A 21,112-nucleotide genomic window follows, 5' to 3' on the forward strand; every position below is an offset into this window, starting at 1 on the left:
TTCACTCTTGAAGTGCACTTCATGCACCTCCTCTACTTTCGACTCTCTGGTTGACAGAATAAAGTAGACGTTGTAACTGCAAAATGGGGTTCATCTCGTACAACCTGGCTATACAGAACATTGGTGAACTACGCCCTTTCAGCTACACGTGATTAATTTAGTCCCAGAAAGAGGGCACGAGTTGTTCCTTGAATGATATGTTCTGAGTGAACACAGAACAAGTAAACGTTGCCCACACCAAATTGTGCGATTACCAAGGAACGAGCTCACACTAAACATATAAACTAACAGGGCTAGGGCTTGGAAAAGGCTCAGAAACTTGGTCAAGATATATTATTTGTTCTCTCCTTAACAACACGCTAAATACAATGAATTTCCCGAGTTCTCATAGGCCATACACTACTTTTATATGGAACCTTGAGAACACACAATATATTGAACCAAAAATCAAGATGGCTGATGTGAACATTTATTCGTGCTGCTAAGGTTGAATTAAGCAGCGACTCTAATGTAAGAGGAGCCCTTAAATGATGTAAATAACATTCTTCATTATTAAATCGCTGCTTCTTTTTTTACCCGAATAGCTTCTATAGTATGATTGTGGTCTTCAATTATCATCTTCGCTCCTCTGTCGCCGATCATCAATACTGCAGCATTGATGTTGCCGGATGTGATTTGGGGCATCACTGAAGCGTCAATGACTCTCACATTTTGTAATCCTCTGACCCTGTGTTTGAAATGGAGAAAGACATTCAATTTGCTATCATTAATGATCAAAACAAATATTTACTTACTTGAGTCTTGAATCGACAACTGAGCGGTTGTGCTCTCCCATAGCGCAAGTGCAGCAGACATGTTGTCCAGGGAAAGCAGCCTGTCGGACAAAACAGTCTATGTACTCCTTGGACCAGATGGTGTAATTCTTGCAGTAAGGGTAAAAGCCATCCCATATTTTCGCGCCAATGGCTTGCATGGCCGATGTATTAAAGAGTTTCATTATTTTAATCGTACCTGTAAAATATTTTTTTCAGCGATAAATTCACAAGAGCAGTTGAGCGATTTTAGTTGGCATAAATGGGCTCGAAGTTTTGACGAAATGAAAACTATATAGGAACCCACAGGAAAGAAAACTTCGGTTCTTAATGGAAAGATGTTTTTCATGCATGCTTGCTGAGTCTTTCTCTCCTTTATGCTCGAAAAAATAGATTGACCAGGAAGAAATATTGCATGTTTTTTTTTTGGGGGGGGGGGGGGGGGATTTGAGCAGTTAGTACCGCAGAAATTCACTGGTTGTCTCGAAAATATGGCACTCGAACTTGAGATATTCTTCTCTATTTCTTGCATGGCTGGCGAACCAACTTGTTAATAGCAACTGGGTTTCTGCTTTTTTTTTGCATTGGCTAATTAAAACCGGGCTGTATAACGAGGCTTAGATTCTGTGGCTTTCATACTGAACGTCAGTTTGTAACTTTTAGGTTTAGTTTCTATAACCGTAAATACAGCGTTTATTAAACCACCAAGCAACTTCTCTTAGGCAATCGGTTGCAACTTCTGTTAAGTACGAGATTATCCCCAAAAAGACGTTTCTAGATTTAAATTGACGATAGTTTGAAGTGGCTCTGCAACAGTTTTTGAACATGAAGACAAGCGAGAATTCAAGGTCGCTTTAGTTGCACCCTTTAAAGGGGCTTTGCAACCCTTTTTGAGTATATAAGTAAACACTGCCAATCGGTAGTTGAGAGACCTGAGAATGCGCGTGCCAAATATTATAGCGACGAACGTGGCCCAGAATTTAAATAAGATCTCAAAGTCAGCTAGAAATGACTTTCTCTTCACTCGACAAACATGACGCTACAGGCTCATAATCGCTACGTCCAAGGCCTAGAATGAGACATTGGTTGATTCCAGCACGGTGCGCTTGGTCGTTACTGGAGCCATCGCGAAAGGCCGCAATTAGTCCACGTCGGTCCGCGCGATTGCACTGAGAAGCAGCGCATTCGAAAGAGAGAGAGAGAGAGTGCTCTAAGACACGAGGCAAGCGTGACGTATTTCGCCGATGCATTATTCCCTGCTCAGCTTCTAGAGCTTTCGTCGGGACTAAAGAGAATGCAATTTTGTAACTCCGCTCGTACTGGAGGAATTGTGAAAATTTATCAGCGGTGAACTTGTGAGACAATAAACTTTTTTAGTGAATCCATTCCATCATGCCTACTTAGAAAAGTGTTGCAGGACCCGTTTAACCAAAAATAGCAGGATTTATATAGGGGCGTTCGCTCACGTGCCTATATGTTCGCTGCAGTCCGTGAATTAGCGAATGAATGAATGAATGAATGAACTTTATTTATATTCTTGCAGTGCACTTCATAAATATTAACTGAATAATTGATTGATGGAGCGATAGATAGATAGATAGATAGATAGATAGATAGATAGATAGATAGATAGATAGATAGATAGATAGATAGATAGATAGATAGATAGATAGATAGATAGATAGATAGATAGATAGATAGATAGATAGATAGATAGATAGATAGATAGATAGATAGATAGATAGATAGATAGATAGATAGATAGATAGATAGATAGATAGATAGATAGATAGATAGATAGATAGATAGATAGATAGATAGATAGATAGATAGATAGATAGATAGATAGATAGATAGATAGATAGATAGATAGATAGATAGATAGATAGATAGATAGATAGATAGATAGATAGATAGATAGATAGATAGATAGATAGATAGATAGATAGATAGATAGATAGATAGATAGATAGATAGATAGATAGATAGATAGATAGATAGATAGATAGATAGATAGATAGATAGATAGATAGATTTAAATGTTGGGGATAACGTCCTAAAACCACCATATGATTATTAGCCGCGATTCGATACCGCGACCTGCGGGTCAGCAGCCGAGTACCCTTAGCCACTAGGCCACCGTGGCGGGGCTACTAACTGAAGAAAGCAGATGCAGTTATTGTTATATTGACACGGACTACAAGTGTAGCAGGGTAGCAGCTAGGAGGCCGTCATGAGTCAATTTCAATTTTAAATTTGTTTATCTGAGACATGTACTTACTGACACACTTACACAACATAAACACTTACATGAAAAATACTTACATAACACACAAACATAAAGCTACAAACATTTTGCACCACTTTAACAATTGATTTTAGCCTTAGTACTTCTACCACTACCCATGTGCCCCTAACCACCATTGTAAATTATGCATTCTCTGTACTTTTTTTCAGGGGCGGAGCTACTTAGAGCGGCTATTCCTCCCTCGTAGTAGTCATAGTCGTAGTCACAGTGTGTAACCAGTCTTACGTTTTCACCTGCAAGGTGGTGCCACTGGGAGATTTCTCCTGTGCGTTGTTGAACAATAGAAAATTCGCAGCGTGCGCATGAACTAAAAGCTGAATTCTCCTGTCTCTGATTCCCCATTAGAAGTCATTGGCATGTACATTGAGCACTATCTGACAAGAAAGGCTTGCTACGTTATATAAGCTGGGCGTAACCTCCTCGGTTTTAGAAAGGTTTAGCGAGCGTTGAGCTGCAGTGTATTGAATACAGTGAACTAGTATATACCAAGAACTCGAGGTGGTTAAAGGTGGAAAGTAGACACAAAATGCAAGCTGTAAGAAACTGTGCGTGTGCCACCTTTCGTTTAGTCCTTGGAATGTCCGCTGGATGACGGTGCTTCTATATGGGGAGCATGCGCCCGTCCGTCCATCTAGCGAATACTCCGAGTACCGCTATCTCGCTTTTTTATCATATATTCATCATATACAAGTAGCGCCATCCTGCGGACAATCCAAGGACTAAACGAGAGTATGTACCACATTTCTGCTGCTGGGGAGACGCTTCTCGACCGACGAGTTGGAAGGTTGTCACGGCGCGCTGCTGCAACGAGCGCTTCTGGCGTCTGTCAGTGGTTCTCTTGTTCCGCTCATCACGTAGGCGGCTCCCCTTGTAGGGGAGCCCACCTAAGAAAGGAGATGATCGCACAGTCAAGATTCTAACCCCTCAGCCAACTGGATGATGCTTCTAACAGCCAGCCAGCGGACCCCACCATCCAATGATCATCCCAGTCAGGGCTACCGAGCAACACACCATCATACGGTTCCACCACCGCAGGGAAGCAAGTAAGCCCGCATCTTTTTGCTGAGCGCAATCCGGCATCCGAGCATACAGCTATGGACGACCAGGAAAGCTGGACTGTAGTTTAGAACCGAAAACTCCCGTGACCCAAGCCACAGACCTTATTTGAGACCATAATGTTGTGGCCTAAAGCATTTAACGTCACCCAGATTCCACCATACCAGTTTGCGTATAGACTTCGCCTAAGTCTTTCCCAAATTAAGGGGTCGGACATTCACTGCAGACTCCTCACCAAGTCTAACCTAGCAGTAGTTTATTGCTACATAAAGCAAGCTGCACATCTACTGCTGAATCTGGAGCACCTGATCATTGACGATCAAATCGTGCAGTTTAATACGTATGTTGTGCTCCATGAAGGGCGCATAAGAAGCGTCATTCACAGAATCAAGGAATTACCTGAAGAGCAGTTAATGCAAGGCCTTGCAAGTTCAACTCACGAAATCGTGTCAGCACGGTTCCTCACGTTGTCTATACAGCACTAATCATGTTCAATGATTAAAACCTGCCAGATTACGTGGCTTTCGAATCAGTACGTTTCCCTGTGCACAAATACAGACCCAATATAATGTCATGCTTGAACTGCTTAGGTATAGGACACAGAGCTGACGTTTGCACGACCCCGAAAAAGAACCCAGGAGTTTGCACAAAGTGCCATACGAAACATGCAGAGGTTTTTATTTCTAATCCGAAATGCATACACTGCAGTGGACTCCACGACTCTCACTCGCCCCACTGTCCAAAGGTAGCAGCAGCCACTGCTGCTCTTTGTAAGCGAGTGACCAAACCACACAAGCCAGCGTCACCCTATTCCTCACGAAACCGCTGCGCATCAGGCAAAAAGACCAGACGCAACAGTCAGGGGAACAAAACTTTCCGTCTCTTGCAACCGATCAACTAACCACAGACGCGCCCGCAGTCGGCAACACAACCTCCGACGCAGCTAGCGTCCCCCGCCACATATGCAGCTAAGGTGCATAACGCGCAGTCTTCACCTAATGCCTCCCCTGCACCACAGACGCACCCAATCGTTCTGAAAGAACTAGTGGAACTACAAGACACTCGAAAGAAGTATCTGCAAATTATCAGTGACCAACAGAAAACTGTTGATGAACTTAACACTGTTATTATCATATTGAAAGAACAAAACGCTGCCAGAGACGCTCCGACCTTGAGTCAAGGGCAACTCCCACCCGAGCATGAGCAGTACGAGCGTCGCTTTGAGCAATTCGCTGCACATCTACAACACATGCAACACATTATTGAGACGCTCAAACCAAAAACGTCGGTTAAAACGCATCAAGTTTATTGCCAGTGCAGATCAAGAAGAAACCATAGATTCAGAAACATGCCTCTGATAATTCAGTAGAACGCGAGAAGCCTTCCTAAAAAAGTTGATGACTTCCTTTACATCATAAATTCTCAACAAAACTTCCTATATCAATTGCGTGCAGAAGCTGGGTAAATATTGCCCCATTCTAGGCTATGCTGGCGTTTCATCTGGCCGATGAGTTACGTATACAAAGAAGAACCTTCCGGTGGTCCAATACCTTCTTTCTTCAGTTTCATTCTCGGGCATTCAGACTCGTACCGAAATAGAGGGCAAGACATACGAAATATTAAACTGCTACAGCCCTCCAAAATCAAGTTATGTGGAGCTCCCCCTCAGTAAAATAGACACTAATGGCCTAGCCTTAATTCTTGGAGACTTTCATGCACCATGCGTCTTCTGGGGATACTCTCGAGATTCTCCCAAAAAGAAGCAACTAAAAAAAAAGCTTTGGAAGACGGCGGCATTACCCTCCTCAACACGTCAGGCCAATACACAAGAATTGGTAAGGCGAATAAGAATAATACATCACCAGACATCACCTGGGTCAGGCACCTACCAAAAGGTACGCACTGGGACATATGACCCGACAATATTTGCAGCGACCACTTACCAATTGCGATTGCCTGCATGGGGCGAAATTTTTACTATGTCAATGAAGTGTTCCTTCATTGACCGGGAAAAGTATCGGTCTTATATGGATGGATGCCCTGAAACAGTCACCCTTGATGAATTCACAAAGCATATACGAGAACGACAATGAAACCAAGCAAAACTATACAAAAAGATTCCTCAAAAGCCTGAGCCCAATAGGCACCTCTTTAACTTGTGGGAGGCACGCATAGCTGCTTTACATACATACAGGACTGAAAAATTAGCTCGCAATCATGTGAAGCTTAAGCTTCTTACGAGACAAGCATCAAAGTACGCATGCCAGCTACGTAGGCAACAGTGGCAGCATTGCTGCAACCACCTGCACGGTCGGATAAATAGTCAAAGGCTATGAAACATTGTCAAATCATTGGAAGGCCGGGACAAAACTCGAACAGCCGCTGAAAAACTCTGTTTGGCTTCCCATTCATCCGCAACAGCCACCGCTGATACATGCGCCAACACATTTTTTTCCACAACCAGCAAGGCATCCGCGGTATCCAAAGTGGCCAGAGAAAAAACAAAGCAACGACAGAATGGATGCTCCCTTCACAATTCAAGAACTTATACTAGCGCTAAAGGAGTCAAATTGTAAAACACCTTCGGGCCTTGATATGATTACCAACAAACAATTACAGCAACTGACAGAGAACCAACTGACCCCTCTTCTTTCCATCATCAATCAAGTATGGGAAGATGGCAATCTCCCTAAAGAGTGGAAACATTCAAATGCTATACCACTGCCTCAACCAAACAAACCTCCGACGACTGTAAGTAACCTTCGGCCAATTTCGTTAGCTTCAATAGTCAGAAAGGTGATGGAGCGAATGCTAAACAAGCACCTACCATGAATGCTAGAAAACGGGGAGCACTATCACTGGAACCAAACTGGCTTTAGACCCCACCTGTCAGCTCAAGACACACCCCGGCACCTATACGAGGACGTACTAAAGAACCCCTCACCTTATTGGCCGAGCACTATTGTAGGTAATGACGTAAGGAAGGCTTTCGATTCGGTACCGCATGATACTATACTATGAGAGCTGTCAGAACTGCCTATTGGTAGAAGGCTGTATAATTATGTCCGGAGTTTTCTCCCGAACAGGACCTTTTCTATAAGAATAGGCTCTTTAACCAGTCAATCATACTCCAATAAAATCGGAGTTCCGCAGGGAGCCGTTATCTCTCCAGCACTGTTTAACACAACAATGCGCCCACTTGTCTTTCTTCTAAGTGAAGTCCAGTTTATCTCCGAGGGAATATATGGCGACGACGTTACAATTTGGTGTAACACGTGAGACATCTCTACGCAACAGCAGCAAGATCTAGAAGGCAATTGCCCCGCCGCAGTGGTCTAGTGGCTAAGGTACTCGGCTGCTGACCCGCAGGGCGCGGGTTCGAATCCCGGCTGCGGCGGCTGCATTTCCGATGGAGGCGGAAATGTTGTAGGCCCGTGTGCTCAGATTTGGGTGCACGTCAAAGAACCCCAGGTGGTCTAAATTTCCGGAGCCCTCCACTACGGCGTCTCTCTTAATCATATAGTGGTTTTGGGGCGTTAAACCCCACATATCAATCAATCAATCTAGAAGGCAATTGATGTTATCACCACTTTCCTTGACAGGCAAGGTCTCCAAGTTTCACCGGAAAAGACAGTATTTATAGTTGTTCTAGAGCCTACAAACCACAGCAAGCAGCAATTTATTCGAGATAGAATCCAACTTACTGCATGCAACACAAGCATACAGTGCAAAGAGCACATTAACGTGCTTGGCATAATATATCAACAAAACGCCAAGTCCACTCAATAGATAGAAAAAGCGCTGTGCACTACGAAACAGAAAACAAGAGCGCTGAGAAAGTTGACAACTTGCGCCTGGGGCCTACCGAAGGTCAAATTAAAAGGCTCGCACAAATGCTCGTCCACTCAAGACTCCTATATGGACTACCCTTCCTGCCAATGACGGTGACCCAGCTTGAAAAACTTGAATGCATCAACAAAACATGCATTTGCATCGCCACAGGGCTAACGAAATACACCAAAGTCGAAGACCTGTACGGAACAGGTCTACTTCTTCCATTACGTGACTATGTCGAGCCTGCACTGCAAGCTCAAAATGAGCGCATCAAGCTAACCCGCCCCGGAAGAACCATCAGAAACGAACTAGGTCTGAGTAACCAAGACCTGCCTCAAATTCTACCCACCATTTTGCCATGGGAAGATATTACCATGACACACAATCGGCCGCTTTCAAAACATATGAGCCAAGCCTCGAACAACCAGCGAAGGTCAAACTACGGTCTGCGGCATAAAAAAACCTTAAAAGTATACCTAACGAAGAAGATATAATCTACACGGATGCCTCATGCACTCTAGAAGCCTTCAACACAGGGACATTTTTCAACCTGAGAACAGGGGAACATTCTTATTCTTTATTACTCAATCCTGCTTACTGCCCGAAGAAGCTTAAAGGTACGCTATTTCGGAAGCTCTAGCCCAATACAATCAAACAGGATCATCACCAAAAGCTATTTACATCTTCACGGATACGCAGCAAGTGCTTGAAACACTCCAAACTAGAAGAAAGCTACCAGCGTACGCGAGGCACATCCTGCACTATGCCGTCCAACTTCAAGAACGATCAGTCCGGGTACAAGTTCATTGGATTCCTGGACACACAAATATACCGGGACATGAGCTAGTTCGTCAACGAGCCTTGCAGCATCATAGCAAGGAAGGACTCGGGGATGTGAGCTAGAAGCAGGCCGCAACGATGAACCAAGGTGAGACCCATGAAAGTACCGAGCAAAAGATCAACAACAGCGGCAATCAAGGGCTAAATTAGAAGAAGCTACAAAACGCGATGCCCTGCCCCCAAGGTCCACCCCTCTCTACGAGGTCACACTCAGAAGATTGCAAACATGAAGTTTCATGACAATCCCGGTCCTTCACAAGATACACCCGACACAGTACTCCGACCACAACTGTGACTACTGCCACGAGCCAGCAACGATGGAGTATATCCTCTGAGAATGCCCCGTTCACGAACCAAGCCGAGCTGCTTTTATAAAAAAAATGGCAGCATATCCACGAAGTGAATGATGGAGAGTAAGGCGAAGCATTCGTCCGTCCATGCGTCCGTCTGTGTGACCGTCCATGCGTCTGTTCGTGCGCCCGTCCCTGCGTTCGTTCATGCATCCGCCCCTGCGTCCGTTCATGCGTCCATCCATGCATCTGTCTGTGTGTCCGTTCGTCCATCTATTCAACACTCCAAGTCCCACCATCTCGCATCTTTTTATCATATATTCCCCATATAGAAGCACCACCATTCAGTGGACATTCCAAGGACTAAACGAGAGGTGGCACACGCACACTTTCTTACGGCTTGCGCTTCGGGTCTACTTCCCACCTTCAACCACCTTGAGTTCATGGTATATACTAGTTCACTGTATTCATGGCACTGAGGCCCAATGCTCGCTAAACCTTTCTAAAACCGAGGAGGTTACGCCCAGCGAGTATAACGTAGCAACCTTTTCCTGTCAGATAGTGATCAATGTACATGCCAGTGGCTGCTAATGTGAAATGAGAAACAGGAGGATTCAGCTTTTAATTTCTTACGGCTTGCGCTTCGTATCTGTTCCACCCTTTAACCACCTCGAATTCATTCATGGTATATGCTAGTTCATTGTATTCATGGCCCTGCGGCTCAACGCTCGCTAAACCTTTCTAAAGCTAAGTAGGTTACACCCAGCGAGTATAATGTAGCAACCCTTTCTTGTCCGATAGTGCTCAATGTACATGCCAATGGCTGCTAATGAAGATCGCAGCGTGCGCGTTGACTAAAAGCCAAATGCTCCTGTCTCTCATTCCCCATTAGCAGCCATTGGCATGCACATTGAGCACTATTTTTTATTGTTAAAAAACGCACAGAAGAAATCTCTCACCGGCACCACCTTGGAGGTCAAATGTTATACCCGTTTCGGGTATGTGCCACTGGTGGTTACGTACTACGAGGGACGCACAAGTCACGCCATAAGGAGCTTTGCCCCTAAAAATGGCAACATATCCACGGAGTGAATTATGGAGAGAGGGGCGAAGCATCCGTCCGTCCATTCGTTCTTGCTTCCGTCCTTCCATGCGTCCATCTGTGAGACCGTCCGTGCGTCCATCCGCTCGTCCGTGCGCGCGTCTGTTCGTGTGTCCGCACGTCCACTTGTGCGTCCGTCCCTGCGTTCGTCCATGCGCCTGCCCCTGCGTCCATCCATGCGTCCATCCGTCCGTGCAGCCATCCGTGCGTCCGTCTATGCATCTGTCTGTGTGTTCGTTCGTCCATCTATTCAACACTCCGAGTACCATCATCTCGCATCTTTTCATCATATATTGGATAGATGGATGGATATTGCTGTACCCTTTAGATCGGGCGGTGGCTAGCGCCACCAAGCCGTAATACTTATTGAACCAAAAACTTGATTTATTTTAGATGCGAAGCATCTTATACTCGCGCCTTGTAGTGCGCCGTCCGCACCGCTTCTCGAACATTCGACAGCTGACGCGCGCGCATGCGCCGTCGCGCCGTCGCCCACCATCTGTGCCGCGCGCTCGCTGAAACGCGCAACGCACGACGACTGCAAACACCACCAGCCGACCACCATTCGCGGAACCTGCATCGACCACGTCTTTGCAAATTTCGACCTACGACCGATGCAACCCGATCCACTCACTCTTTACTTTACCGACCACAAAGCCATCGTCCTCAAAGTTCGTCGCAATAAATAAAACACCGCCCTTTCGCATACGTGCCGTACGTGTTCACTCATTTAACACCCCATTTCACAACCACGTTAACCAATTTAGCCATCGACCCAAGTAAGTCGCAATTTAACACCCGTTAACCAATTACATGCTTCCGCATCCTCCTCAGTGTTCCCCCGAGGGAAGCTGCGGGCAATTTTTTTTCTTCCTTTTGAAAAGTGAGGTTGATGATTCGTACTTTGCAGTGAATGGTTTATGTTCACTTGTGCCTTGACTTTAGCCACCAGTCAAATAACCTCCTTCTAGTTAATTCTACCCGCTTAAAGTCTATTTTGCCCTCCCTGTCCCTAAACCCAACTGCTTTGAAAAACTCTGCGCCATCATCCTGAACTATAGGGCGAAGCCGTTTACAGAACATTATCAAGTGTTCGGCAGTTTCGTCTTCCTCTCCACACGCACTGCATACCGTGTCTACCCCTTCGTGTTTGGCCCGATATGTCTTGGTTCGTAATACTCCCATTCTGGCATCAAACAGTAGAGAACTACCTTGAGTATTATCATAGACCCTTTCCTTGGAAATTTCCTGCTTAAAAGTTCGATATACCTCTAGTGCGGACTTTTTAATCATGCCAATTCTCCACATATTGGTCTCAGCTTCCTTCACCTTCTTCTTAACCGATAATTCTTGTTGGTTTGGCTCCAGCTGTTTTCTAAGTATTCACCAGTCAATTTTCTGGTTCGCTTCCTCCATTTTGTATCGACATTCTTCATGTACAAGTAGCTGAATACCTTCCTAGCCCAACGGACCTGTGTAAGCCCCCTTCCTAGCCCAAAAGGGGGCTTAGACAGTGGACACCCCTGCCTAAGCCCCCTTTTTACCTCTGCAGGCTTGGATACCTGTTTTTCTCACTTTATAACTGCCTTGTTACCTTTATAGATATCCTTTAAAAGATTAGTGACTACATGTTCCACGCCTAGTGTGTCCAGTATTCCCCACAATTCCTCTTGAACCACGCTATCGTGCGCTCCCTTGATATCCAAAAATGCTAGCCACAAGGACCTGTGTTTCTTTTCTGCTATTTAGATGCACTGCGTCAGTGAGAACAGATTGTCTTCCAACCTCCTGTGTTTCCGAAACTCATTCTGCAGTTCGCTCAGCACCCCCTCATCCTCTATCCATGCCTGAAGTCTTTTTTTATAATCTGCATCGCCAGCCTGTAGACCACTGATGTCACTGTTATAGGATGGTAGTTGTTTATGTCAGCTTTGCTCCCTTTCCTTTATAGATCATGCTCATCCTGCTAAGTTTCCATCCATCGGGAACGTCACCATCGATTAATAGTTTGCTCACTGCCTCTCTCAAAGCCTGCTTAGACTTCGGACCTAATGTCTTTATCAGCATAATTGGAATGCCATCTGGGCCTGTTGATGTACTACTGAACCCTCTTCTAAGCCCTTTCCCACTCTCGTTGTGAAAATGGAGCCATTGCGCCACTTGATTCATCCTTGTCTATTGTGGTGCATAAAGCACTTCTTTGTTGAAAATTTTCTGTCACCCTTGTTCTTATATGTTCAACAGCTTCGTCCCATTCTAGCCTAGCACCTTGGGCTGTAGTTATAAACCTCTGCTCTAGACTCGTCCCATTTTTTAGGGAGTTTAGATGGTTCCGAAATTTCGCAGCCACCTTTCTATCTTTTTTATGTACTTATTCCAGCCACTGAGCTCCCTTTCTATTAATCTTTTCATTGATCAAAAGGGATGCATCCCTTCTACAGCTTATAAAGGTTTCCCCATTTTCTTTCAACATCATCTGTCGGTTCACCCCGCTGCTTAGCATGTCTGTGTTCCCTAGAGGCTTCCTGACGTTTTGCTATGGCTCTCCTAACATCCTCATCTCACCAAATTTTGGGTTTGTGTCTTCTTTTCCGGGGTGACTTGTCACGCGTCTTAGCAACCTATAGCTGAAACAGTCTAATTAGATTCGTGTATGTCCACACGGTTTTATTATCCTCCGTGATTACTATCACAATTTGTTAGTGGCTATTTCAATTCGCCTTTCTGGATAAAACTTTTTCTGTAGTTGCTCATCTTGTCTCCTTCCGACTTTCACTGCTCTTCCAAAACTTAGCTTGATACGTTTGTGATCAATACCCAGACTTCTGGAGCCACCTTTATCTATGTGCATTCCCCTGAGCTTATCATACATCCTATGTGACATCAGTGCATAATCTATCGTCGACTGCAGTCTTCCTATACCTCCCATGTTATTTGCCCTTCACACTTCTCGGTACTGTTGCCAATGATCAAATCAAGCCTTTCACCCATATTATTACCCATATAGAAGTACTGCCATCCAGCAGACATTCCAAGGACTAAACGAGAGGTGGCACACGCACACTTTCTTACGGCGTGCGCTTCGTGTCCACTTCCCACCTTTAACCACCCCGAGTTTATGGTATAAACTAGTTCACTGTATTCATGGCACTGCGGCCAAAAGCTCGCTAAACCTTTCTAAAACCAAGGAGGTTACGCCCAGCGAGTATATTGTAGCAACCCTTTCCTGTCAGATAATGCTCAATGTACATGCCAATGACTGCTAATGGGGAATGAGAGACAGGAGAATTGGGCTTTCAGTAAATGCGCACGCTGCGAATTTTTTAGTGTTCAACAACGCACCGGAGAAATCTCCCAACGGCACCAGCTTGCAGGTCAAAACGTAAGACTGGTTACACACTACGACCACAGAACACCTACCAGTTTACGACTACGACTACGACTACTACAAGGGACAAACGGGTGCCGCTTTAAGGAGCCTCGCCCCTAAAAAAGCCCAACGTACCTTGCCTCAGCTACAGCAAGACATGGAAGGGACTACCCACTGGATACTTGAAGACACACTCATCAGAGCCATGGGTTGAACCTGTGGTGTGCTGCCTTGCGCACGATTGCCATACCCTGCCCAGCAGTAACAAGCTGACCAGTCTGAGGTCACCCAAGTTTCCTTTTTTTTCCATGGTGCTGATGCCAACAAGCGAAAGCACATTGTAAATTGTCCAATAAAGTTTTCAATCAGTCAATCACTCAAAACATCACATTTCAGCTGTTAGCGCTTTGTTAATGCCGAGAGCATGATAACGACGCCATGCTACGTTTTTCGTAACAAATGCGAATATGTTCCCGAGGGCGGGTATGTACCACTCGTATACGGGTATGTACCACATGTTACGTACTACGACAACGGGTTAGGGCTAACGGACAGTTTGTCTCGTTTAGAACAAAATGGTTCGACGGGAAGTGGAGCTTCCCTGATCTCAAGCCACGCCATAAGGAGCTTCACCGCTAAAAAAAAAGTGCGTGTGATATAAGCGATTCCATTTTGCTGTTGAGGCGAAGACAGCTTTTCTGATATTTGGGCCAAACCAACTACAGGCACTAAATTATGTTCGTCAGCAAGTCCCCTGGAAACATCAACGAGACAACGTATGGCGCATGATACATTGTTTAGCGATAAACAACTATCAGCGGCGAGACCACTGCGAAATGCGAGTAAAGCTTGCGTGTGGTGCCTGAATGCTGTCGATCCTTCAAGCGCCGCTTTAGAATATTGCAAGCGCAAAAAGCGCCTCGTAGCGCATACAGAGAGAGCTACCAAAGAAGAGCGAAGGAGGAAATCTGACATACGTGCTATATAGAGGAGGGAAACAGCTTTTACCGCGTCACCAGGCAACGACAGGGAATGAAATTTGCTGAGACACGTTGCTGGACTAGTTGGTTGGGGTTCATCATTTATAAGGGTATAGCGCACCACGACAAGGACACAAGAAAGAGAGACGCGCACACAAACGCACACACACACAGCGCTAACTTGCAACTATTGTGTTATTTGCAATCACACATGCTATTTATACAGTAACAGTAGACCGATAAAACCTGTAACATATTGTCACGTTCATATTGTCACGTTCTCAGACTCAGCGGTACAGCTCACCGGAGAACAACTGCATACCATCCGCAGAAAACGGACTGACGGAGCGCCTCAATAGGACCCTCACAGACATGATCAGCATGTACGTTGAGACGGAACATAAAAACTGGGATCAGATATTGCCGTACGTGACCTTTGCCTATAATACCACTCGACAAGAAACCATTGGAATGACACTGCTCAGTCTGATCTATGGTCGCGAAGTCACGACAACGCTGGACGCCATGTTGCCGCATGAGTGTGACGACATTCATGTAGACGCCGAAGAGTTCACTCAGTGCGCCGAGCAAGCCAGACAGCTCGCGCGTGTGCGAATCTGTCATACACAGCATCAAGATGCCCAGCGGTACGACCCCGACACAAGTTCATTAGCTACACACCAGGCGACAAGGTCTGGGTGTGGATTCCGATACGTCGACGTGGACTGTCTGAAAAACTGCTAAGACGGTACTTTGGCCCATACAGCGTCACGCGACGCTTGAACGATGTGGACTACGAAGTTGTTCCAGACACTGACTGTAGTTCTAAGCGCCAAAAGCATTTACCCGAAGTCATGCACGTCATGCGTATAAAACCGTATTTATCGAGTTAATTAGCTCCCGGTTACCGTGTTGACGCGACCACTTCATACACCTGGTAAAGCACCTAAGTTACGCATCGGGACGATGCCTCTTTCTGAGGGAGGCAAATGTCACGTGCTTGCTCAAGAAAGACCATGGCAGTTGTGCATGTGCCATGAGGGACTATGAAATGGACCAAAAAGAAGAATTCACTTGCGCGTGCTATTAAGAAGACCGATCTGATTCTGGTGTCTCAATCTCTGCGGCAAGACCTCTGTTTTGACGTCGTGACAATTTAACGGAATGGTTATATTGTCACGCGAGAACGTGGATGAAAACACTACTATGTCATCGAGATAGCACAGACACGTTTTCCATTTCAAAGCACGCAATACGCCGTCTATCACGCGTTCGAAGGTGGCGAGGACATTACAGAGTCCAAAAGGCATCACATGAAACTCGTACATCCATCTGGCGTTGAAAAGGCGGTTTTCTCTTTATCAGGCTCCGACATTGGTATCTGCCAGTAGCCTGACCTAAGGTCGATGGTAGAAAAATTCTCTGCGCCCTGTAATGAATCCAGTGCATCGTCGATCCGAGGGAGAGGATAAACATCCTTGAGCGATATTTTGTTTAGCGCACTGTAATTGACGCAGAAACGCACTGTACCATCTTTCTTTTGAACGAGAACAACTGGGGATGACCAGGGACTCGAGGAAGGACGTATGATGTTGCGTCGTAGCATGTCCGAGACGTTTTTCTCAATGATCTTGCGTTCTGCCGGAGACACGCGATATGGACGCCGATGTACAATACGAGAGCCGTCAGTCGGGATGCCGTGAGTAGCGGTGGTAGTCATGCTGATGGTGGGCGAGTTCACGTCAAATAGAGAACAGTGTCTATTCAACAGGGCGAGCAAATCCTCAGTTTGATCAGGTGTCAAGTCAGTGCTTATGGTTGCCGACACAGGTGTGGAAGAGGCATTGAAAGGCAGTGATTGTGACTTTGGGACATCGTTGTGGTTGTTGTTCGGAAGAGAAACAATCGCAACAGGCTCACTGTCGACCGCGCAAGATACTGTTGAGCCACAGGGGAGCAGTACACACTCGGGCGTTTGATTATGGCGGTTAGGTAGGTAGACTCATCGAAGAAGCGAATAAGCCCTGGTGTGATCACAATGCCCCTACGTAGGCTATGGCCGTAAAGGAGAATTAGTACGTCACCATCCACAATGTCGGTGCGACACTTATAATTTCTTCGATGTACGGCAAAAGTACATAGTCTGACTTGGTGACAAGGCGGGTGCGTTCATCTTGTTCAAGCGGCGAAGAGTCAGTGGCATTTAGAAGCAGGAGGCGCTGATGACATGATATGAAAGCGGACGCAGAAGACAAGAAATCCCACCCAAGAATGAGAGCGTGGGTGCACTCACGAAATACCACGAAAACGATGTGATCACGAACTCCTTCTATGCAGACACGAACGGTACACTGTGCAAGCGGGCGAATGAGAGCGTTGGTCGCCGCACGTAGAGGTGGTCCACCGTAAGGCGTGGTGACTTTTCGAAGGCGGGAACAAAAATCTGCACGAATAATCGAAACGACAGCGCCAGTGTCTACAAGAGCCTCAACGCGTACACCTTCTACAAACACTACTATCAAATTCGATGGCTGCTCTGGAAGAATTGTTAGCTGTCCGGTAGATGCAGTTTCCCCTCCTAAAACTGCATTGGGGAGTTTTCAGCGTGGGCGTTCGTGTAATGGGAGGCGGGCCGCGGAAGCGACACTGAACGGCGACCTGGTGAAGGCGACCTGCGGGGAGAAGTGCGGGAATTCCCAAGCATGTCAGTATATGGTAGGTAGGAGACAGTGAACGGTAATAAGACGATCAAGAGGGTGGTCGTAGGTAGTTCATGGTCGGACGGAAGCTTCGATGTTCTTCAGGAACGTAGCCGTGTTGCTCGTCTTGTTGGCGCCTTCGACGAAACCGAGCGATATGTTCTCGATAGCCGTAGTAGCAACAGATTGGTCGAGGTGAGCGCTGAGGTGCGTAGTAAGGTGGTGCACGCACTGGCGGTGACAGTGAAGCCACAGGCGTATGGTCTGCTTGTGTAGGCACAGAAACGGTGGGTGCGGCAGAGAGCGCGGCAACTTCGGCGTACGTGCGCGTCTGGCGCACGCAGGGACCATTGGAACACGTCGGACGTGATGCGGAGGCGATCTCTTGTTTAATCAGGTCTCGCAAGCTATCTTTTTCAGAAGGGAGAGTAACTTCCACAGCACAGGACGAGCAGCGCCCGTGAAGCTCTTCACGAACGATGTCGCGAATAAGCGCACGCAAGTCGAGGGGTGCAGGCAAACGAATGTCGGTGGCATCGTAGCAAAAGCGAAGAAACTGAAGCTCGTCAAGTCGCTGACACATGGTTATCACGTCTTGGGTGGTGGCACGATTTTGCGTGGCGATGGCGCTAAAGGCGACGGTGTTAATGCCTTTAATAATGTGGCGTATTTGGTCGTTCTGAGACATGCCGTTGTTAACGCGCTTGCACAGTGCAAGGACATCCTCAATATAAGAGGTGTAAGATTCACTCGGCAGTTGTGTGCGTTCAGCAAGCTTCTTCTTTGCTGCCTCAGTGCAAACTGCAGGGGCACCAAATATCTGACGAATTTGCTGCTCGAAAGTGTCCCAGTCGGGAAGATCCGGGTGGTGGTTCCAGAACCAAGTTTTCGCAACATCGGACAAGTAAAATGGGACGCTGCGCAACTTCTGTGGATTGTGCCACCTGTTCAAATCGCTGACGAGGTCGTAGTTCTTGATCCAGTCTTCGACATCATCGCCTCGGAGACCGGAAAACACAGGTGGATCACGCAGGCGAATGTTGTTGGCCGGAGCGGGTGGTGGTGGCTGCAGTAAGACGGCGACGTTGGATTGGCCAGGGTTTTTCTTGGCCGTTCTGGCTGGGGGTTGCATGCGATGACCCGGGCGGTGCTCCAGCGAGAACGGGCGAGAGGACTTGATGGAACAAAAAGCACTGTCCACCACTTGTGAGGAACCGGTTTATTCAGTCAGGCTCAAGCTAAATCACACTGGTGATGATATTTACAGATGAAGAAGATGTACAGGTGATGATGATATCAAAGAGAATAAAGAGTCATTCGCTTGTCGCACTCACACTATATATATATCAATTACTCATACTCTGAAATACTTGTACTCGCTTACCCTCGGTATTTCTTCGCCCTGTATTGAGACCACCTGGTCTTTGTGATCATTAAATACCATCAATCCACAATTTTTTTTGCACTAAATCCTTTTCCTAGAGCATTTTCGATGGAGGCGGAAATGTTGTAGGCCCGTGTGCCCAGATTTAGGTGCACGTTAAAGAACCCCAAGTGGTCGAAATTTTAGGAGCCCTCCTCTACGGCATCTCTCATAATCATTTAGTGGTTTTGGGACGTTACACCCCATATATCAATCAATCAATCCTTTTCCTAGAGCCTCACTTTCGCTTCCACATATATCAGCCACTGTAAATCGTCTTGACTGTCCACCAATACGATCATATCGTCTGCACAAAATATACCGGGAAGCTTCTTTTCAACCATCACGCCATCCTGTTTGTGTGACATATTAAAAACAATGTTGCTACCTTCCAGCGCTTTTTCCATCCTTACCATGTACATGATGAATAACAGCGGGGATAAAGGACATCGCTGTCTCAGCCCCTTGTTAATTTAAATGCTGTTATTACTAATTCCTTCCCATTCTATGCAAAGTGTATTTTCTTTGTATATTTCTCTCAAAAGCTGTACAGTCATCACCTATGCCCACTTCTTTCAAAATGTCTCACAAAATTTTTTGATGCCCTAGTGATGAGCTACGTAAGAGAGCCTGTTTTTTTTATTTTAGATATTTCTATACACTGAATAAGAACAAACATGTTATCGTCTAACCGTCTGTCGATTCGGAATCCAATATGATGAAGTTTTCCCAAAATATTATTTTGCTCTGCCCACGTTCCTATTTTACAGCGAAAGCTGTTATGAGATCACAATTGCGGTCTCGCGCAGCGCCGTAGTGGTCTACCGCCACCGCCGCTGTCCGTAATTACATCGCGCGAAAAAAAAAGTACTAGTCCACTGGGTGCCAGCCCAGTATTCTACCACTAATTCACGCCGGTTTTCTCCTTTTTTCTTTATCACTTACCTTTGTACATTACACAATAATACTACAGTGCATAAACAGCACATACAGAGGATACGAACGAAACGGTAACAGATTGACTAGAATTCCTTTATTCGGATTAGTGGCTCATGATGTTCGAGCCACTCTGGAATCGGGTCTTTAGTTTCACACTCTTCATTAAACTTCGTGATCATTTGGCGGAAATATTCACGAATGGGCAGTGTATTGATGTCGGCATAGTGGACTGCCATGTACTTTTTTTGAATACTGTGAAGGTCGAGCAACATAACAGTATCATAAGGGGCCCCATCGTCTTTTTAATTAACTGGTAAAAATCTGATCCCATAGGCATCAATCGGTAAATCTTTTTTTTTTATAGTTCTCAGCAGAATGTCCCAGAAGACAACCCCTTCTCAACAATCCAAAAAGACATGTTCGGTGGTTTCAGGTTTACGACAGAGAAAACAGTGCGTTCCCCACGATATAAAAAAAACGGACTTCTTCCTTGCATCCATATTTTAACTTCTAGAGTGCCTGTATGGAGCTTAAAGAAAAATGATTTTGAACTAGATGGGACAGCCATTTTTTTACTTGAGTCAGTACATTTTGGCCACGTCCAACAGGATACAAATTCCTGTAAAGTGGTACCGGTAAAACAATGTCAAGATGGTCTCTATTCAACTTTTTTTGTTCTACTCCCGCTAAATATTCGCTGGAGAAACGTGCCAATAAAAAATTGCATGCTCCAACTACTTCTTTTGGGTAACCATAAAGCGCCCCATGCACATAGTCCGAGGAGACAACGAGTGAAGGTAAAACACTTCCAAGACTCAGCTGGATAACTGCACGTAGAAACGGGCCTCTTGTGTCTCGCAGAAACATAAAACAACTAACAACCTGCCTTAAAAACAATTGTGACAGACTGATACCCGAACCGAACACAATGAAAAAGATCAGTGTGACTAGACCATTCTCACATTGATCCCCACATAAATACTGTAAACACACGGGGCAGCTCCTGCTCGTTTATACGCGAGCAATGTAAAACCTGTAATGTGTACCAGAGTTTAGAGACAAAGAAAAGATTACATATGGTGGCCCACGTGAAAATTGAAAAGTCCCATCCTCTAACATTATTCACTTTTTGACGCATTTCAGTGGCTTCCCGCCGCCAGTACGGCTCACTGTCACGATAAAATTCTAGTGGTACACCCAAATATTTCGCAGGTTGATTCACCCATTGCATGTTGACAAAAACGTCTGGAGTGGAAGGTCAATCCCCATGCCAATATCCCAAGCATTTTTCCCAGTTTACCGCACTCCCGCTGGACGTACAAAAACGTTTCGCAATATGAACTACTTCTTTAACACTGTCGCGATTCGAACAGAAAACTGCCACATCATCAGAACATGCAAGTAATCACACTTAATTCTCATACAGTTTGAATCCACAGATGGCACTGCTGTTCATCAC

At 45.7% G+C, this 21,112-nt stretch overlaps 1 protein-coding gene across 4 annotated transcripts in view; it reads right to left on the reverse strand.

Moving 5' to 3' along the window:
- Positions 1-453: 453 nt before the first annotated feature.
- Positions 454-21,112, reverse strand: part of LOC119184697 (4-pyridoxate dehydrogenase) — a 73,238-nt gene continuing 52,579 nt past the window's right edge. For 3 of the 4 annotated variants that reach the window (XM_037434010.2, XM_037434009.2, XM_075868518.1), the window contains 2 exons: positions 795-1,011; positions 454-727 (listed from right to left, as the gene is read on the reverse strand). In XM_037434010.2, the coding sequence (XP_037289907.1) occupies positions 553-727; positions 795-1,011 (392 nt within the window). In that variant the 3' untranslated portion in view covers positions 454-552. The remainder of the gene's footprint in view (positions 728-794; positions 1,012-21,112) is intronic. The other variant, XM_037434011.2, reaches the window with a different exon arrangement.

The sequence above is a fragment of the Rhipicephalus microplus genome, chromosome 7 (genome assembly GCF_043290135.1).
Source record: "Rhipicephalus microplus isolate Deutch F79 chromosome 7, USDA_Rmic, whole genome shotgun sequence".
Taxonomy (NCBI): Eukaryota; Metazoa; Arthropoda; class Arachnida; order Ixodida; family Ixodidae; genus Rhipicephalus; species Rhipicephalus microplus.